This window comes from Coenobita brevimanus, chromosome 71, assembly GCF_032717465.1.
Source record: "Coenobita brevimanus isolate Jiangsu-jjx chromosome 71, ASM3271746v2, whole genome shotgun sequence".
In the NCBI taxonomy this organism is placed as follows: domain Eukaryota; kingdom Metazoa; phylum Arthropoda; class Malacostraca; order Decapoda; family Coenobitidae; genus Coenobita; species Coenobita brevimanus.
In genome coordinates, this window is record NC_137024.1 from 50,930,679 (window position 1) to 50,950,268 (window position 19,590).

At 42.7% G+C, this 19,590-nt stretch overlaps 1 protein-coding gene across 1 annotated transcript in view; it reads left to right on the top strand.

The window, feature by feature from the left end:
• The window catches only part of Vps13 (vacuolar protein sorting 13C), a 1,164,731-nt gene that overhangs the window by 230,827 nt on the left and 914,314 nt on the right, over positions 1-19,590 (top strand). Inside the window, exons 13-15 of the mRNA XM_080277871.1 lie at positions 1,354-1,506; positions 2,931-3,102; positions 11,646-11,835. Coding sequence (XP_080133997.1) covers positions 1,354-1,506; positions 2,931-3,102; positions 11,646-11,835 — 515 coding nt within the window. The remainder of the gene's footprint in view (positions 1-1,353; positions 1,507-2,930; positions 3,103-11,645; positions 11,836-19,590) is intronic.

The following is a 19,590-nucleotide window of genomic DNA, read 5'->3' on the forward strand; positions in this document are numbered from 1 at the left end:
CCCTTCGTTGGTGATACACCGTATTCATTGACCAGTATTTCTTTTCGTTTTCCTAGACTTAAGAGTTTAGTTAAGGTGTTTTTCCTAGGCATAAGAATTTAGCTTTTGAGTGAGTGAGTGAGTGCGATCTCATTAATTTGATTTGAAATGTAACGTTAAATTTATTTTGTAATCAATAAATTTATCTTCTTTTTCTTGAGCTTAATGTAATGTAAACTCTTGTTTCATTTCTCCGCAATTAAGCTTATTTCTCTTATAGCTCCTAGCTTGCATAAACGTTTGCCATTCATAACTGGTACTTAGGCCAGTCTTGTGTATTAAGCTTAAAATCCATTGTGCCTCCTAGGAGTTAAGCATCAGCAAGAACCTGATACCATTATTAGTATTAGTTATTTATTGTCAGGGGTGAAGTAACTTTCTCCAGAGGCTAACAGTATTAATAAACAGCAATTGAGTAATTAGTCTCTGCTGTGTACTGTTGAGAAAGTTTATAAATTCTCGTTCTTAGAGAATCGTGTGAAGCAAGCCAGCGTAAAGTAATTGTTGCTTGATTTAGCAAGACAATCATTGTCCCTGCTCTGCAATATTTTTGAACATTATTATCATTTAAATAATATTTGCATTTATATTTTAAAAACCCTGTGACATACAGATAGTGCAATTCTGCTGGCTGAATTGACAAAAGGTGATGTCTGTGTTTCAGACAGTGGGCTCATGCATAAAATTTAAATTGGGTACTTATAAAAGTGAAATATTGATTTTGGAATGGGTACTTCGATATAACGAGTGTTAAAGGTCAGGACTGAGAGGAGTGGAAGTAGTTCTGTTAAAGAATGTGTAGTATAGACATACTCAAAGCATCAACATGGACTGTGCTACAAAACCTGAGGAAGTAAGAAAGAGGATGTCGTTGATGGAGGCCGTGTAGTGGAGGAAAAGAGTGGTGCAATATTTTGGCGAGGGAAAGGGAAGAAGAATGATTGAGAGACTGAGAGAAGCATACACGTATCCTTTAGATGAAGTGGTCCAGAGATGATACTGTCAAGGCCATTCCCTCTTTGGGGGGTTCCAAGGAGGAGGGAAGGCATTGGAGATGATGATGATAATGCTGGTGATGGTTGAATATTCATCCAAAGAAGAGGAAAACTTCAGTATATAGCTTTGTTAGAAATATTTAGGATTAAGGGAAAGTGTTGAAGTCATCCACTCATTTCATTGAAGCTTTCTCTAATTTAGAGTACCATATCTGAATTAGCAGTAAAACAACCATTTCCATATTATGCCATGTGAGGTATAGGAGCCTTATATTCCTTATCTGCATAATTGAATCTTGTACCTTATGTACATTGACAGACTGCAAGCTGCAGCTCTGAACCAGCTTGAGGTGGTAAAGGAGAGGAGTGTGGCTGGCCTCCAAGCAGCTATCGACAACCAAAGCATCTTGGACCTCAGTGTAACCTTTGCAGCCTCACACATCATTGTGCCTGAACATGGTGTATATAAACAGTAAGTCCCCATTGCTGGCACACATCTTCAGATATTTATGTAGTTCCAGTGGGAATGAGAGTTTGGTGTTGTGTGACACTTGTGCATGATTTGTCAGTAATTTTGTAACCACATATCAGATCTTGGGTTGAAGTGGAGCATACTCTGGAGTGACACATGTGCGGCATCCACCCAGGAACCAGACCTCCACATTTTTCCTCACACCTTGCTGTGGTGAGGCACTGTCATCCACAATGGAAAGTCAGTTCAGTGCTTGGGATAGCCCTGCGAGGGTGGTTTCTTGCCTGTGGTTGATGGGTCTTCTTGGTCAGACAGACTAGGATTGATCAACAACAATAACTCAGATTTGTGTGCTGTTTTCTTTCTTTTCTTCAGTTTTTTCTCCTTTTCTACTGTTCTCCCTATTCATCCTTTTCTCTCCCTCCTCCTCTTTCTCTTATTTTATCCATCATTTTCATCTTTCCTTTCTTAAATATTCACCCCTTTCTTTCCATCCTCTCTATTCTTCCTTTACTTTTCATGTCATCCTTTCTGCTTCTGCTCTGCAGTACCTTCTTTCTCCTCCCTCCATTCTCTCTCTCTCTCTCTCAGAACCCCTGAACTCCTTACCTCAAGCTCATCTCAGGTCTCTCTTTGGTATGTGTTTCTTCCCTTTTGTGCCCTCTTTGTCACTTTCTATTAACCTAACCATGCCTTTGTGTTTCTGACGCCTGCCATAACATTATGTAATTATTTAGTGAGTATAAATTGATGTAAAGGCAAGAATTTAGGTCTGTGAAAAGGGTGCCCAGTACCTAATCATCTAATCCTGTGCTGCCCCATGAGGAGCGCAGGAGCCCAGGGCTAGGCGAGTTGGTCCTGACATTTAGTGACCAGCCTCACTCATCCCTGAGTGGTATTACATGAGCAATAAACCCCAACCACCCCATGGATAGAAACCTGCAAAGGCTCAATCTAATTGGAGTGCCTGAACTGCCCACTGAACCACAATGTGCTGTAATTTTGTTATATGGCTACCACCCAGTGTAGTAAATGGTTTCCTGATGTACAGGAAACTATTTGGCTTATTACTTAGTGTAGAGTCACCCATAGGCAGAAGGAAGAGGAAAGAATGAAGGAAGTAAAGACAGAAGAGAAAGGAAGGAAGAGAGGAAAGGGCAGTCATCTGAAAGCAGCACTGCATTAAGTAAGTGGATGGTGAGCGCCCCCACCTACTTGCGATAAATTCCATAGGTTCTGTGCTTTCTTTATTGCACAGTTTCGTTGTCATACAGTAGGCTTAGTTCCAAGTGTGCACAATAACATATAGATAGATAGATAGGTAGGTGGATTTGTTTATTTATTGATATATGTATGTATGTGTGGTAGCATGTAGCATTATTATAAGCATAATAAACATTGCATAAAATTTTTATGATGTGCAGGGGAGGGTCTGCAGTAGTGGTGACATTGGGTAGTGTTGTGATGCACAGTGTACCACGGGATAAGGCTGCTGCCAGTGCTGCTCTTGGATCCACACACACCCAGGAAGAAGCTGTTGAACTGATGCGATCAGCCTCATATGACCACTTCACCATCCAACTTGTTGATATCCAGGTCAGAGTTTGTAGTAACTTAACTACCGAGTAAATATTGTGTGATAAGTAAATAATATAGTAAGTCCTACTTCATTCATCCACACTTGTTGATACCCAGGTCAGAATCATTGCAGCTTGACAAAATAGCAGATTTTACATGATAAGTAAATGATACAGTAAGTTCTTTTTTCATCCTCAGTGGATCTAATATAACAGCAAATTAATGCTATTCACTTTAACTAGACATGAAACTGCCATCTATTCATCTTGAATGTTGAGCTGTAATATGAGAGTAACACTGGAACATGGTGCTGATCATGAAGAACATAGCATTGTCTTCTTCTGACATTAAGCTACAGGAAATAACCGGAAAAAAAAAAAAATCTGCTTAAGCAAAATGAAAGGATTATTGATAGGAATGGCCTTGGCAGAAGAATCTCCGGGTACTTCTTTCGTCTGCTTAGTATTGGCTAATTTTTTCTTTACACCATACTTACTCTTAACCATTATTGATACATCATGAAATTATTCTAGTACTGAGCGTCTGGACTGAGCTGGTACATTCACATGGCCCTTGATTGGTAGTGTTTTCATTTCCAGGTGAATGTGACGTAACAGCTTTTGTTGATTTTATAATTGTGTACACTTAATTTTCTTTGTTCATTTCTTACATATCGGAACAAAATGAGCTTGCTTTTTAATTAAACATGTATTTGAATGAGCTGTTCAGTTGGATCAGGTAGAGTACTGGCAGGTTTTGAAGAATGCATAATGTTGATTGTAGTGTAGAGGTCAGTTGGGTTTTGGTTTTCATTGTTTTCTTTTCATGGTTTTCTTGGTGTTTAGCATTACTTTGGATATTCCTTTGTGTGTTTTCTTGTCTAAATATGGCAGATTGGCCTGAAAACATTGCCAGAATTAGGAGAGGTACTGTACATGCAGTGGTGTATAGGTAGGGTGTTTTTTGGATTTAAGTGTTTTTTTTGCATGGTTTTCTTGGTGTTCAGCATTACTTTGGATATTGCTGTGTGTGTTTTGATGTCTAATTATGACAGATTGACCTGAAAACAGTGCCAAAATTAGGAGGAGGACTGTACATACAGTAGTGTATAGGTAGGGTATTTTTTTTTTGGTTTTCATTTTTTTTTTGGAATGAATTTGAGTATAAAGTGGGGAGACTGTAAGAAAATGTTCTGGAAAGAGGTGAAGAGAGTAAGACCGGGTGGAAGAGAGGTTAGCAAGGGAGTGAAAGATAAAAATGGTAGATTACTAGTGGAGAAGGAAGAAAAAGTGAGCAGATGGATAGAACACTTTAAGGAATTGTTGAACATACAGGATGGACGTAATGCGAGTATAAGTGGCTGGGGAATGGCTGGGAGAAGGAGGGAGGTGAGAAGACAGGAAGAAATCAGTAGGATAGTAGTTGTGGAATCAGTGAAGAAAGTTAAATTAGGGAAAGCCCCAGGAATTGATGGAGTGTGTGGTGAATTGCTGAAGCATGGGGGAGAGAGAGTTGTAGAATGGATGTGGAAAATGTGCAGATTGGCCTGGGAGGAAAGTAGAGTCCCGTAGGATTGGAAGTCAGGTATAATTATTCCCTTGTACAAAGGAAAAGGGGAATAAGAAGTGTGTGGTAATCATAGGGGCATTGTTCTTCTTAGTATTATAGGAAAAGTGTATGGTAGGATACTTATTGACAGAGTTAGAGAAAGAACAGAGGATTTAGTTGGAGAAGAACAGGGAGGCTTTAGGAAGGGAAGAGGTTGTGTAGATCAGAGATTCATTCTTAGATCTTTAGTGGAAAAGTTTCTAGAGAAGGGAAAGAGGTTGTACGCGGCTTTCATGGATTTGGAGAAAGCATATGACAGGGTGGATAGACAAGGATCGTGGAAAGTATTAAGAATATATGGAGTAGATGGGAAGTTGTTGAATGCTGTGAAGAGTATGTATGATGGTGCTAAGGCTGCAGTGCGTGTGGATGGTGAACGAAGTGAATTTTTCTCTTTGAAGGTAGGGTTGAAACAGGGATGTGTCATGTCTCCATGGTTGTTCAATCTGTACATGGATGGGGTAATAAAAGAGGTACAAGGTAGGGTAGTGGATGTTGGAGTGGCCCTGGTGAGAGAGGATAGTGTTTGGAAACTCCTTGTACTGTTGTTTGCAGATGATACTGTGTTGTTGAGTGAAGACGAAGGGGAGCTGCAAGGCTTGGTGGATGAGTTTGGGAGAGTGTGTAAGAAACGGACTCTAAAGGTGAATGTAGGGAAGAGTAAAGTGATGGTCTTTGAGAGAGGTGAAGTCAGTGAATGTACAGCAAGGTTGGATGGTGAGGAATTGGAAAATGTGAGTACGTTTAAGTACTTGGGTAGTGCGATGAGTAAGGATGGAGGTTTGGAGGGTGAAGTGCTTGAAAGGGTACAGCAGGGAAGAAAGGTTGCTGGTTCCTTGAAAGCAGTGATAAGAAACAGGGAAGTGAGCATGGAAGTGAAAAAGTTACTACATGACAGTATTGTGATACCAACTCGAACCTATGGAAGTGAAGCTTGGACGTTGTTGGAAGGACACAAGTCAAGGGTGAGAGCAGTGGAAATGAGTTATTTAAGAGGAGCCTGTGGAGTCACATGGAGAGACAGGCTGATGAATGAGGATATAAAGGAGCGTTGTGGTTTGGATGTGATAGGAAGCGTTATAAGGAACACACTGAGGTGGTTTGGCCATGTGGAGAGGATGGAGGGTGAAAGATTGACGAAGAGAAAGTATGTGAGTGAGGTGGAAGGGGGAAGAGGGAGGGGGAGGTCGAGGATGAGATGGAGGGATGGGGTGGAGAGGTATATGAGAGAGGGGGTTGTGAGTTGGGAGCAGGGCAGTGAAATGGCGGGGGACAGAGTGATGTGGAGGCGATTTGTTTGTGGCCACCCCAAATGGGATTGAGGTGTCTAGCAATAGATAGATAGATAGATTTTTTATTTATTTTTTTATTTTTTTAATGGTTTTCTTGGTGTTGAAATTTTTTTTGGATGATCCTCAGTATATTTTGATGTCAAAATATGGCAGAGTGACTGGAAAGCACAGCCAAAACAAGGAGGGATACTGTACATATAGTAGTGTATAGGTATAGGTGCTTTTTGGTTTTCATTGATTTTTCTGCATGTTTTTTTTGGTGTTTAGCATTACTTTGGATATTCCTTTGTGTATTTTGACGTGTAAATATTCCTGAATGATTGGAAACCACTGCCAAATGAAGCACAGGTATGGTATAATTAGTTTGGATATAGATTATAAGTTGGGTATAGGTAGGGTCTGGGTATGGTAGGGGAATAATGTTCATTAACTGGATGTTGCCACTGCCTGGACATGCCTTTGGCTCTATTATGTCTGAATAAATGATTGATTATCGTATACCTGTATAATATCAGATACCCAGGGAAAATCAGTAACCGGGAAGTTAAATTCCCCAGGCCACTTAGTTAGTTGGAATTGTACTGTATCGACATGCCACATTAAAAGGGAAAAATGTGGCGTGGCCCATTAACTTGTTTCTGTGAATGTTTTCTTGGATTGGAGGAGTTAATTTGGCATTCACTGAACAGAACCATTTAAATGTAGCACTTCCTTCAAGCCATCAGAAATTCGTCGTGGCTAAATGAATGTATCATCTGGTCTAATTTGGTGGGATGTCTGTACCATTGCTCCATATTATGTCAGCAGAACTTGTATGTGATTAAAGTTGAAGTAGCTTATGTTTATTACCAGATCTTCCCAAGGGTTGGCCTAGAAATGTTAATGTCACTGGCTGTCTTATAGAGAGACTGATTTGAAATTAGCTCATTCCAGCAGCCCTCGAGCCCCCTGGACAGTTACAGGGGCCATCTTATGGCCCCCCTGGATGATTACCAGGGATTTTCTCATTTGGGGGTCTTTTGGGAGCCTTTGAAGCCCGTTTTGGTTTACAGTCTCCATGAAATGCAGGTAGACTTTCCTGCAGGATTCATCCATTGCAAGGGTGCAAAGTGGATGGAAAAAGTTAAGAAAACAGCAACCCATCTTAAACTGTTTCCCCTTTTCCTATTTCTTCCTTCTTTTTGTCACAGTTTATAACTTCTTTCCACTTCTGTTTGCTCTGGACACAATGACAACCCTAATGATTTCCTATGACCCATGAAACCATTTGCATTGCTGAGTGGTAACCAGATAACCAGATTACAGAGTGAAGCGGAGCATAGCATGGTACCAATGTTAACTGGGTGGTGAGATGCAAATGCTGCATTCATTCAGAAACCAGACTCACACTATTTCCCACACCTCGTCACAACTGTGCCGAGACGCTGTCAGCCACAAGGGGACATTGGTTTACCATGTGCGACAGCCCTGTAGAGGCAGTTGCTTGCCTGTGGTTGATGGGTCTGTTCAGCCAAACAGATGGGGTTATCAAGAACAACAACAGCAACAACTCATTGTCTCGTTTTTGTTTTTGAAGACTCCAACATGGTTGCATGCGTCGGCCTTGATCACCTAATGGCAGCTCTCCATGCTGCTCGATCTCTGGCAACTTCCCTATTTAGTCCCCTAACCATGAGGCCACACTCAGTGACCTCGTTCCAGGTCTTTTTCGGTCTGCTTTCGCTACCCTACCCCCAACATCAACACTTCTCATTTCTGCACCCAGTTATCATCCCCTATCTTCTCCACATGCTCCAACCATCTCAATCTACGTCTCCTCATCACAACACCAATACACTCCAGTCCCATCCCACTGCTCAACACATCCATTGTAAACCTAGCCCCTCCAGGCCATGCACTCAAGGATGCACTGCACATCCACCTAATCATTGCCATTTCTGTATGTTTGAGCCTGCAGATATCCTCTTCATTTTGCTGCCCAGGTCTCACCTCCTTACAGCATTACATTCTTAACATACAAGGATCCCTAAGCAGGGAGGGAGAGCCTCTCAGTGTCAGGAGGGGCAACAGCTTCCTGAACTTCTTGCAACCACTCCTCACTCTAGCAAAAGAGAAAGTGTTTGTTATCTATACAAGGAGTGTCATATTATATGACAGTGAAATATAAGTGGTAAAGGAGGAGGAGGATATAATGAGAGAAGAACAAAATGATGATGGTCCATTATCCATTGGATGATGGGATATCCTGTTACAGTGCTCATGGAAAGTCAGATGAATGGGTAGGAAAAAAATATATATATATATATATATTATAGTACTTTGTACAAAGAGTTGAGAGGAAGGATGGGACTGGAATGTCTTGGTGTTGTGATGAGGAGAGATAGATTAAAATGGTTTGGGCATGTTGAGAGGATGGAGACTGACAGTTTGGTGAGGAAGGTGAAAAGTTTCAACATCAGGGGTAGGGTTGCGAGAGACAGACCAAAAAAGACCTGGGACGAGGTCATAGAGCGTGGTCTCAGGGGTAAGGAATTGAATAGGAAGGCTGCCAGAGATCGAGTACCATGGAGTGCTACCATTAAATGATCCAGGCCAATATGTGCAAGCATGTTGGAGCCTTTATAAATGATACGATATGATATGATGGCCACCATATGTCTTCAGAACATCATGAGGCATAGAGTCACCAAAGTTTTTGCAATGATTAAGCGATTTTCGTGCACCCAGATGTCTCAGATGGCTTCACAAAGGTGAGGGATTGAACTGTCCCTCTTGTAGTTGCTTAAGTCTTACATGAAAACTCAAAAGCCACACAAACATGTTTGCATGTTGATATGATGACCATTTCATGAGTTTCTTAGCCTTTTGATATGTTGCATTGTCCTGCATGAAGAAGTTGGAGTTGTGGCTTACATAGAAGTTCACCATGTGGTCATGAAGAACTTCAGTTTAGCTGGTATCAGTCATTGTTTCATTCTTGGGAAGCTTTTTCAATAATGAGGTTCAGGGTGATTTGTTTGTGAGGGATGTCTCAGTTTGTCACACCTCATTGCACCATACAGGAAGGTAACCACATCATTCCATAAAATTCTTCCTCAGTCCTCAGCAGTAATGTCCTTGTAATTCCTTGCAAAACTGAGATGCTTACTATGCATCTTGTGAGTCAGTAGGGGTTTAATGGTAGGGGTGCAAAGAAGCGGGTTCAGTTGTTTCTGGCAGTGTTCTGGGATGGTTCATATTGCATCACTTGCAAAGAGGATAGGGATGGCCTATTTCAGTTGTATGGCTGTTATGCATGGATTTATCAACACTTGTCACTTGATCAGCTTATCAGTTGCTGCTGAAGCCTTTCTGGCACACCCATGAGGAATGTTGTTGGCTCTGGCAAGCAGGCTGTAAATTATGAACTTGCTTTTCTCTGTTCACTGACAAATTTCCTTCTCTGCAATGAATGAATCCCTCAAGGCAAGAATCCGTGTCTTTTCTTGCTCAATGAAGCTCTTGTAACCCAGTCTGATGTGTGGGGGAGTGGCAGCAGGGCAAACAGTGAATGTATCACAGAAATAGTATACTGATTATTTAAACTACTCAAAACAGACACTTTCTTGTGTGTCCCACACAGCACTGAAGAAACTTACTGTCTGTCATAGTGGGAACATCAGGGACTGCTGAAAGGTACCAGCAAAGCAAGATACAAGCATTCACTAGGTTGGAAGATATGGATAGTCTGAGGACATTTGACCACACAACAAAAGGCCCCTTAGTTCTCAGACTTTCTGTGGGTACTTTATCTTCCAAAGAACTGAGGATGGCTGGGAATGGAAAACATCAGAAGTAGAAAGGATGAGATGGTATGTACTGTACATGTTGAGAGGATGGGCCAGGGGTATAGAGGTGTTTTATTGAAGTACCAAGCTGTTAATGGAGAGTTAGACTGAGGAATACATAGGATGTGGTGATAAATGCTTACCTCAGATCTAGAAATATTACCAGAGAACCTGTGTGGAAGATATGGTGCAGGAATTCTAGCAGGTGAACCCATTTGACCCTTGCTACTGTAAATGGAAAGGAAAACATATAAAACTGAAAGTGATGATGATGATGATGTTTAAAAGTAAAACAAGAATATGGGGAATTGAGATGGTAATGTAAACCCCTTCGCACCCAAACGTGCATGATTGGTTAGTGGGTGAAGTGTCTGAGAGCTTCAGTGGCCTATATCATACTCAGAAAACACTCCCACACCTCTGTACCACCAAGTGAAAAACACTGAGAAAACATTGCTATAACAGGACAGAAGGGCGTACGTCACAGTCACACTTACCGGGTGCAGCACAGACATAAATACATACATCCTGGGCATGAAGGGGCCAAGGAATAAAATAATTATATACTGCATTTCATGAAAGCCTAAGTTGTAATATGTAATATTAGTACTGTGCTAAGGCTGCAGTGTGTGTGGATGGTGAACTGAGTGAATTTTTCTCTTTGAAGGTTGGGTTGAAACAGGGATGTGTCATGTCTCCATGGTTGTTCAATCTATACATGGATGGGGTAATAAAAGAGGTACAAGGTAGGGTAGTGGATGTTGAAGTGGCCCTGGTGAGAGAGGGTAGTGTTTGGAAACTCCCTGTACTGTTGTGTGCAGATGATACTGTGTTGTTGAGTGAAGATGAAGGAGAGCTCCAAGGCTTGGTGGATGAGTTTGGGAGAGTGTGTAGGAAACGGAATCTAAAGATGAATGTAGGGAAGAGTATAGTGATGGTCTTTGAGAGAGGTGAAGTCAGTGAATGTACAGCGAGATTGGATGGTGAGGAATTGGAAAATGTGAGTACGTTTAAGTACTTGGGTAGTGTGATGAGTAAGGATGGAGGTTTGGAGGGTGAAGTGCTTGAAAGGGTATGCAGGGAAGAAAGGTTGCTGGTTCCTTGAAAGCAGTGATAAGAAACAGGGAAGTGTGCCTGGAAGTGAAAAAGTTACTACGTGACAGTATTGTGATACCAACTCTAACGTATGGTAGTGAAGCTTGGACGTTGCTGGAAGGACACAAGTCAAGAGTGAGAGCAGTGGAAATTAGCTATTTAAGAGGAGCTTGTGGAGTCACATGGAGAGACAGGCTGACAAATGAGGATATAAAGGAGCATTGTGGTGTGGATGTGGATGTGATAGGAAGCGTTAGGAGAAATACACTGAGGTGGTTTGGCCATGTGGAGAGGATGGAGGGTGAAAGACTGACAAAGAGAGTGTATATGAGTGAGGTGGAGGGGGGAAGAGGGAGGGGGAGGCCGAGGATGAGATGGAGAGATAGGGTGGAGAGGTATATGAGAGAGGGGGTTGTGAGTTGGGAGCAGGGCAGTGAAATGGCGGGGGACAGAGCGATGTGGAGGTGATTTGTTTGTGGCCACCCCGAACGGGATTGAGGCATCTGGCAATAGATAGATAGTACTGTATAAGGATTTTTCCCACATGTATAGGGGAGATGGTATCTGAGACATTCTTTCTCCTGTGATTTATGTCCCCAGCAATTGTGATATCAGAGTGTTTTGCTTTATATTCCCATTTCATAATGTAAGAAACTGAGTTAGAATGATATTGATGATGACTTTCATATTACAGTATTAATAACAGTAGCATTTGAGATAAACTGTATTTGCTTTCCAGGCCTTGGTATCACTAGCAGGTGAAGATTGGCAGGGTTCCCTTTGTGAAGGTGGGGAGGGATCAGTATTACATCTCCTGCGTCCCACTACCCTCAAGCTGGACCTCTTCAAGTGCCTGCTCACAGATGATCCCTCCTTGGCTCGGTGCAAGCTCAATATCTCACTTCCCAGCATTTACCTTTCTGTTGCAGGTTAGTTGCTAACTTGCCAGCAAAAACATCTTGTATCCTCACATCCAAAGGATGCTCAGTTTATAGATTAGAGTAGGTTACCCAGTATTCATAGAAACCATGCCGTAGTTCTGTTAGCGGGTCATCAAGCACTTCTTAATTAAACTTGTACCATTGTGCATTAAATAAAATTTTTACACTTCTGGAAGAAACCCGAGCCCGGCTGAACAGGTGAGCAGGGAGGGATTCTGTAAGTTGCGAAGCATGTTTAGTGTACGGGCAGTCCCCGTTTTATGAACAGTCGGCCTACTAATTTTCAACTTTATGGAGGTAGAAACTGTTCTTCAGAATTTGAATTTTGATCTTTTCTTGGGCTAGTGACATGCAATACGATGCAGCAGCAGCAAACTGAGTCCCAGACTGGCTGGGTGGTTATTAGTGTAAACAGTCGATGCTTCGATGCTTTACAGTGTTCTGTGTTGCCAGCGTTTTCTTGAAAATCTCTGTGTATCTGCATTGTGTTTTGTTCATCCCTCATGTACACAAAATGCCCATCTGTCTCTCCTACTACTGATGAGAAGAAGAGGAAGGCAATTACTCTTGAGATGAAACTCATTGGTCCAGCATAAAGGCGGCAAGCCCGTACTTTCTGGGACAATAGGCGAGTTTCCAACTTTTTTTAAAGTAGGGTATTTGTGTAGATAAAGAATATGGAGAAAATTTCAATGCAAACAAACAAACAAACAAACAAATTGCAAATACATGAAAAAATAATAGATCAAGTAGTTGAAAAATCACATAACTCTGAAACGGCCTTCGAGTGGTCGTGACATCACTGCTCACACTGAGGTGGCATAGTCAACTTTGATTACATGTAGCCTGCATACTCTGTGCTTATTTTTGACCTTCAAGAATGTCCAGTGACAAGAGGAATATCACTGGTGTTTCGTCTCAGTGTGTAAGAGCACAAACAAAAGCACACCTGGGAAATTATTCCTCTGTATACCAGCAAATAAGAATAAACGAAAGCAGTGGTGGCGGCTGCTTGTCGGAAGTTCCCAGTGCAGAAATGTAATCTTTGCTATTGTGAAGATCATTTCATTGTGAGTATTGCATTCATCTCTTTTTCTATGAATTGAGTTTTTGAGCATAATAAAATTGTGAGTGCTGCGATATTTAACCAGAAAAGAAGGGATGGGCCTTCATGTTTCCCAGAATTTTCAAGACTTACTGAGCCATAGGCTTTCAGAAGTGATGTATAATACAGTATAACCTGTGTATTTCTCAGAACTATTTCCAAGAAATTTCTCTTCACCAGAAGTTAGACTTATTGGCCTACAACTGCCATACTGCACTTAGTATCCCAAATGTACTGTACTTCCTAAATCCATCAAGTTTAGAGCACCTTTTTTTTTTTTTTTTTTTTTTTTTTTTTTTTTTAAGTACATCATTGTCCTTTCTTGTATAACCAAAGGTAAACAAGTTGATTTTGGTGTAGACCAGGGTTTGATTTGACTGAGATCAAAGTTTGCCATGATCCTCTCAACAATAAATGTTTTTTTAACTGTTCTTTCAGAAAACTAATAATGAAGAGGTCAGATGTTAAACATTCATGAACATGATGCCATTATAAACTCATACAGCTGATATTGTATGCCATACATTAAACACTTACAACCCATGAGGTATGAGCACAGCTTGGAAATGGTGTAAACAGTGATAGCTGCTAGCTACTTTTAGTCGATTTCACTGCAGTTTACATTCATGAAAAGTATTCCTTCACAGCATACCTGAAGAGGATAGTTTGGATCTGTGGTGGCCATGTCGGTAAATATCTTGACAACTGTTATTGGCGTTTCCGGTAAAGTCTTGTGTGATGGATTGGAGCATCGTCTGCAGTACGAATCCTGATGTCATCACCAATATGGTGGCTGCGTCCTTCCAGTTGCAAAGAATTAAAGTTATCACGTCTTGATCAGTGCAACTGATAATGTATATTAAAAGATATATCCATTTCCTGTCATATCAGTTTACTGTACTAAACAAGTATACCAGGTTTTGAGTTACACCCACCGCAGATTGACTTAGGACCTACACACAGAATTGCAATTGGAGAGTTGTCTGTCTTTGCTTGTGTTTCCACCTCTACCAAGTGAATTTTTTGGGCAAGAAGTTAACTGACAACTCCTCTGGTGTTGGCGGGAGGTGGTGAAACACTCAGCACGTCAGTGCTTGTCCAGAAACGAGAGTGGGAGTATATGTTCACGTCACTCTGAGCTTGCACCTTCCTCTTTTTTTGTATGCATTACTGTATGCCCTGTTGTTTTCCTAGAGTTGACATGTCATGCCTGGAAAGTACTACTCAAGGTATGAGAGGGTCCGTATCATTGCATGGATGCAGGATAATGTCCCTATCAACGCAATTTGTGAACGTGCTGGATGCACAAAGTTGACCGTCGTGAAGATTCTTGCTGCAGCACACTGCCTGCCACCTGATGTCATACCATAGCACAAACATGGCGGTGGAAAGAAGAGGATGACTTCCAGAGGTACAGATATGCTTCTGAAGAGGGAAGTAATCAAGAATCCTCAACTGACAGCAGCAGAATTGAAGAGAATGCTCTATCCAACACTGCTTGCAGAAGGAACTGGGTTTTCCAAGCCGCACCTCAGCCAAGAAACCGCTTCTCACTGTCCGCATGAAGAAGCAACGCATTCAGTTTGCCAAGAAGTATACACACTTGACATCGCCTCCCTTAGTCAAATCTGACCCTGCTTACACGGTGCTGACTGTTAAGCATCCACAATCAGTAATGGTAGGGGAGTGTCTGTCAGGTGAAATGGGATGGGGAGACCTCTACTTCCTAAGAACTTGATGATGAATGGTGGCTGATACATTCAAGTTCCGAAAGATCATTTGTGAAACTTTTTTGCTATTCATGGGTGCGACTTTTTCATGCACAATTCAGCTCCATGTCACAAGTCAAGAAGGGTGACGAAATGGCTTCAGGATAATCGGATTGAGGTCCTCGACTGGCCTGGCAACAGTCTGGATCTAAATCCGGTAGAAAACTGCTGGGCAGAGTTGACGAAAATCATGGCAGAGAAGAAGACACCCAATCTGGACAACTTCAAGACTGAACTGACAAATGTTTGGTGTAAAGAAATGTCCTTAGATTACTTTAGAGATCTAAGTGCTTCCATGTCAAAACGTATTCAACTTGTCTGCAAAAAAAAAAATAATAAATAAATAAATTTCCCCCCCGTAATTTGAACTTGCCGCGCGCGGCGCGGGACAGCTTTGTTCTGGTGTGTCATTCCTCTGATGTCCAATAGAGCGCCGCTGCATCCTCCCCACTTTCCGCCTGTCCCTCGCCGCGAATGCACGCTCGTCGTCATGGCTGCCCACGTGCTCGCTTTTGTGGTGGTTCCTTACCTGCTGCAGGCACTCCTGCTGCTCTCGGGCCTCTTATTAGTGTGTGTGATGGTGGCCCTGCCTCCTGAGAAGAGGAAGAGAGTGGTGTTGACTCTGGAGAAGAAACGGGAGATATTGGAGAAAGTAGATGCGGAGTGGTCTTCTTCCAGCATCCTCAACGAGTTCAACCTGGTCCGATCTACTTTGTTCGATGTCAAGAGATCCTGAGACAAACTCATGCAGTACACGCATGACTTCTCGTCGAGAAGCAAACTCAACGTGGAGAGGAAGGTGATGTCTACTCCCAAGTTTGCTGAAATTGACCGCTCCACATTGATTTGGTATTGACAACAACGTGCTGTTGGTGTGATGATACGTGGAACGGAGCTGAAGGCTGCTGCTGAGAAGTTCACAAGGCTTCACGATGCCCTAGACTTTAAGGCATTCGAGGGTTGGCTCTTCGCGTTTAAGTTACGGCATGGCCTTATAAACCGTAAGTCTCATGGCGAAGCTTTGGACGCTAACAAGGTTGGAGTAGAGGAGTTTCAGCACAAGGTGAAGGGCTTGATCGACAGGGAGGGCCTCACTCTCGGTCAAGTCTACAATGCAGACAAAACTGGTTTATTCTGTCATTCTTTGCCTACGAACACTCTAGCCGAGGAGACAGAGAAGCATGTACCTGGCCGCAAGCTCTCCAAGCAATGGCTATCTGGTTTGTGTTGTGCCAATGCTAACGGCATGCACCGTCTTAAACCTGTTATTGTTGGCCGTGCAAAGCAGCCTCTGTGTCTTCGTGGGATGAAGGATGTCCTTCCTGTCATCTGGTACCATTCCTTGAAGGCATGGTTAACAGCCCAGATCTTCAAAGACTGGTTCCACCGCCATTTCGTCAAGGAGGTCAGACATTACCTGATGGAGAAACTGTGAATCCCACGTGACCATGTAAAGGCCCTCCTTCTCCTCGACAATGCACCTGCCCACCCGTGCGACAAGAAGTTGGTGGCTGAGATTGGGCGCATTAGGTGCATGTTTCTGCCACCTAATACTACTGCTCTCATCCAACTAATGGACCAAGGAGTGATCGTGGCAACGAAGCACCTATACCGACGGAAGTTCCTGGACGAGGTGATGGTTGTTCTCGAGGACGAGGACGAGCGCAGGGAGGGATGGGACACGCAAGGCCAGCGGACTTTGGAAAACCTTTGCCACTACAACATCGTCTGCCATTTACAACTGGGCCAGTGCGTGGAAGGAAGTCCGTGTCAAGACTCTAGAAATGGTTGGTCTCGTCTGCTTCTCGGAACGGATGTAGAGTACGATTTCCTAGGTTTCTACGTGGATGACTTCCATGCAAGTCTACGTGCGCACGGCAACGATGTTGATGTTGACGAAGTGCGTGAGTGGTTGGATGACGACGAGGGCGATCCTGGGTATCAGACCCTGTCTGATATCGAGATCGCATCTTCAGTTGCAGGTGTCAATACCCAGCTTGAAGATTCCAACAAGGACGGAGACGATGATGCGGATTCCTCTCAGCATGACACAACTCCAGCCATCCCCAAGCTTAGTGCACTCCGGGAACACCTAGAGTTCGTTCTGGACTACCTGGAACACCCGGACTGCGACAGGGAGATGAGGCCCTTGGGACTTATGGAGGAAGTGCGTGCTTTCAGGCAGCGCATCATCAATCGTCAGAATCGTCGTTCCTTGCGTCAGTCAACGATTGACAGCTTTTTCAGGCCCTTGACTCCTGCTGTGCTCAGCCCTGGCTCCACTCCATTGCCTCCCCAAGACAGGCCCTCATGCTCCGAGCCACAGCCCAGCACATCAGCCACGGTGGAGTCACCACTCGACGTGAGTTTTCGTCTATCTTCAGAGTCGTCTGTAGTGGGTACGCCATCACCACGACCCAGCTACGCACCCCTAGGTCACCTGCCAGCGATACTCTCAGACTCTGACAGTGATTAAACGGCAAGAACTTCTCCACTAGACCACATGGGAATTTAGTGTTGTTTAGTGAAAGAAAAACAGTGCATACAGTATTGTAAAGAAAGTAGAAATTTGAGTGAAAAGACAAAATTTTTGGACTAAATTTAATGTAAATAAACTTGTGATTTGTTTTGAAATTGGTTTTATGAGTGGAAAGACTTAATGTGCAGAGTGCAACACTTATTAAGTTACTATGGAGCACAAGTAAGACAAGAGTGCGCAGTGTGAAGAGAATGGACTTCTGGGTGCGAATGACTAAATTAAGTGCAAGACTTCATGAACAGTGTACTGCAAGCGCTTCAGGAAATCCTTCTTACTGTCAGAGTCCGAGAGGAGGCGGTTATTCATCTAGATGGCCATGGACTTGCTGTAAGTAGGCAGAATGTTTCATGCTGTATTTTTTTCCATACTATACTTACCTCAAACACCTCATTTCACTCTTTTATGTCCCTTATTGGTGTGAATAGGGTATTAGACGCTATGCATGTGCAGTAAGGAGGTGTTTTTCTGAGTTAGGCTTGGTTAGGGTCCATAACTACCAGTCCAGGAGCCAAGGACTTGTAAGTACCCAGAATGTTTAATATTGTATAAACCTACCTCAAAAACCTCATTTTATGGTTCTTTTGCATTTATTTCAGTCTTTTATGTCCCTTATTGGTGTGATTTGGGTCTTAAATAGGTGCTGTGCATGTCCAGAGGGAGTTGTATAGGTGTTTTTCTGAGTTAGGGTTCATAAGTACAAGTCCAGGAGGCTGGTGCCCACTATCCGGATAGGACCACTTTCCGGACATGCCTTTGGCTCTATTACGTCGGATAGTGGAGGGATTACTGTATGTATATATATATATATATATATATATATATATATATATATGTATGTATGTATGTATTATTTATGTATATAAAATATATAATCATCATCATCGTCATCATCTGGACCACCTTTCCCACCCTAGGGCAGCTTGATGAGTAGCAGTGTCCAGACAGCCCAGCTTAGCCCAGTCCAATGGGCTACGCTTCCACTCACTTACCATTGAAGCCCCCAGAATCCTGGCTCTATTGGATACGCCAAAAACATTCGCCACTTTTTATAGCTTCACATAAATGTATCTGATAATGTCAGTCCAGATGTTGCCACATTAAAAGGGGTGTCAAATCCCTGATCATGCACTTCTCCTCGCAACATTCATCCAGCCAGCTCAAGCTCTTGTCAGTTCCCTATCCTCACTGACTTCCAAACCTCTCTTCCTCACGCACTCATCCATCATATCTCTCCACCTTCTCCTTGGCCTACCTTACCTCCTCCCTCCATCAAATTCACTCAGATATACCTTTTTCACCACTGTTGTTGTCCATTCTCTCCACGTGACCATACCAGCTCAGTGCACTCTCTTTGATTCTGGTGTTCACTGACTTCCTCACTCTGCATCTTTCACGAATCACATTATTTTGTATCCTCTCCACCCTCTGTACCCCACATGCATCCCTCAACGGTCCCATCTCCACTGCTGTCACGCTTGACTTTTCATTTTCATGCAACACCATAGTCTCACATTCATATGTTAAAGTTGGCACTAACACTTCTTCATGTAAGCCTTGTGCAGCTGCGACACTCAAGCCTCTGTTTCTTATCAAGGCCTTCATTACACCAGCTAGTTTTCTTCTTTGTGTCACTCTACTTTCAACTTCTTTTCCACTTTTTTCTCTCTCTTCCATCACTGTACCCAGGTATTTGAACTCGCTCACCAATTCCAGTCTCTCTCCCTTCAGTGTAACATCGCACTGGGAGTCACCTTCTCTCTCAATAACCATCATTTTACTCTTTTGTACATTTACTCTGAAGGCATGACACTCACAGACATCAGCAAAACTCAGCACTAGCCTACCAAATTTTTGTCCGGTATTTGCAAGCAGTACTGCATCATCAGCTTCCAACAAATTTGAGATATTCCACCCATCACCACTCATTACCAGTGCCATCCCTCTCTCCATTACTCATGTTTTTACTTCTCTCATCACTCCATCCGTATTTGTATATATATATTGAACAACTATGGGGACGTCACACAACCTTGTCGCACACCTACACCGATCGTGAACCATTAACTTAGATGCCCATTAACCCTTACACATGCTTCATAACCATCATAAAAACTCTTGATGGCACCTCAGCTTACCATCTGCACTGCACTTGTGCAAAACTTTCCACAATCCTTGTCTGTCCACTTTGTTAGCTTTTTCCAGATCCACGAATGCCATAAACACCTTATGGTCGTTCTCACAAGCCTTCTCTGCTATCTGTCTCACTGCAAATACTTGATCCACACATCCTCTGCCACTCCTAAAGCCACCCTGTTCATCACTCACTAGGT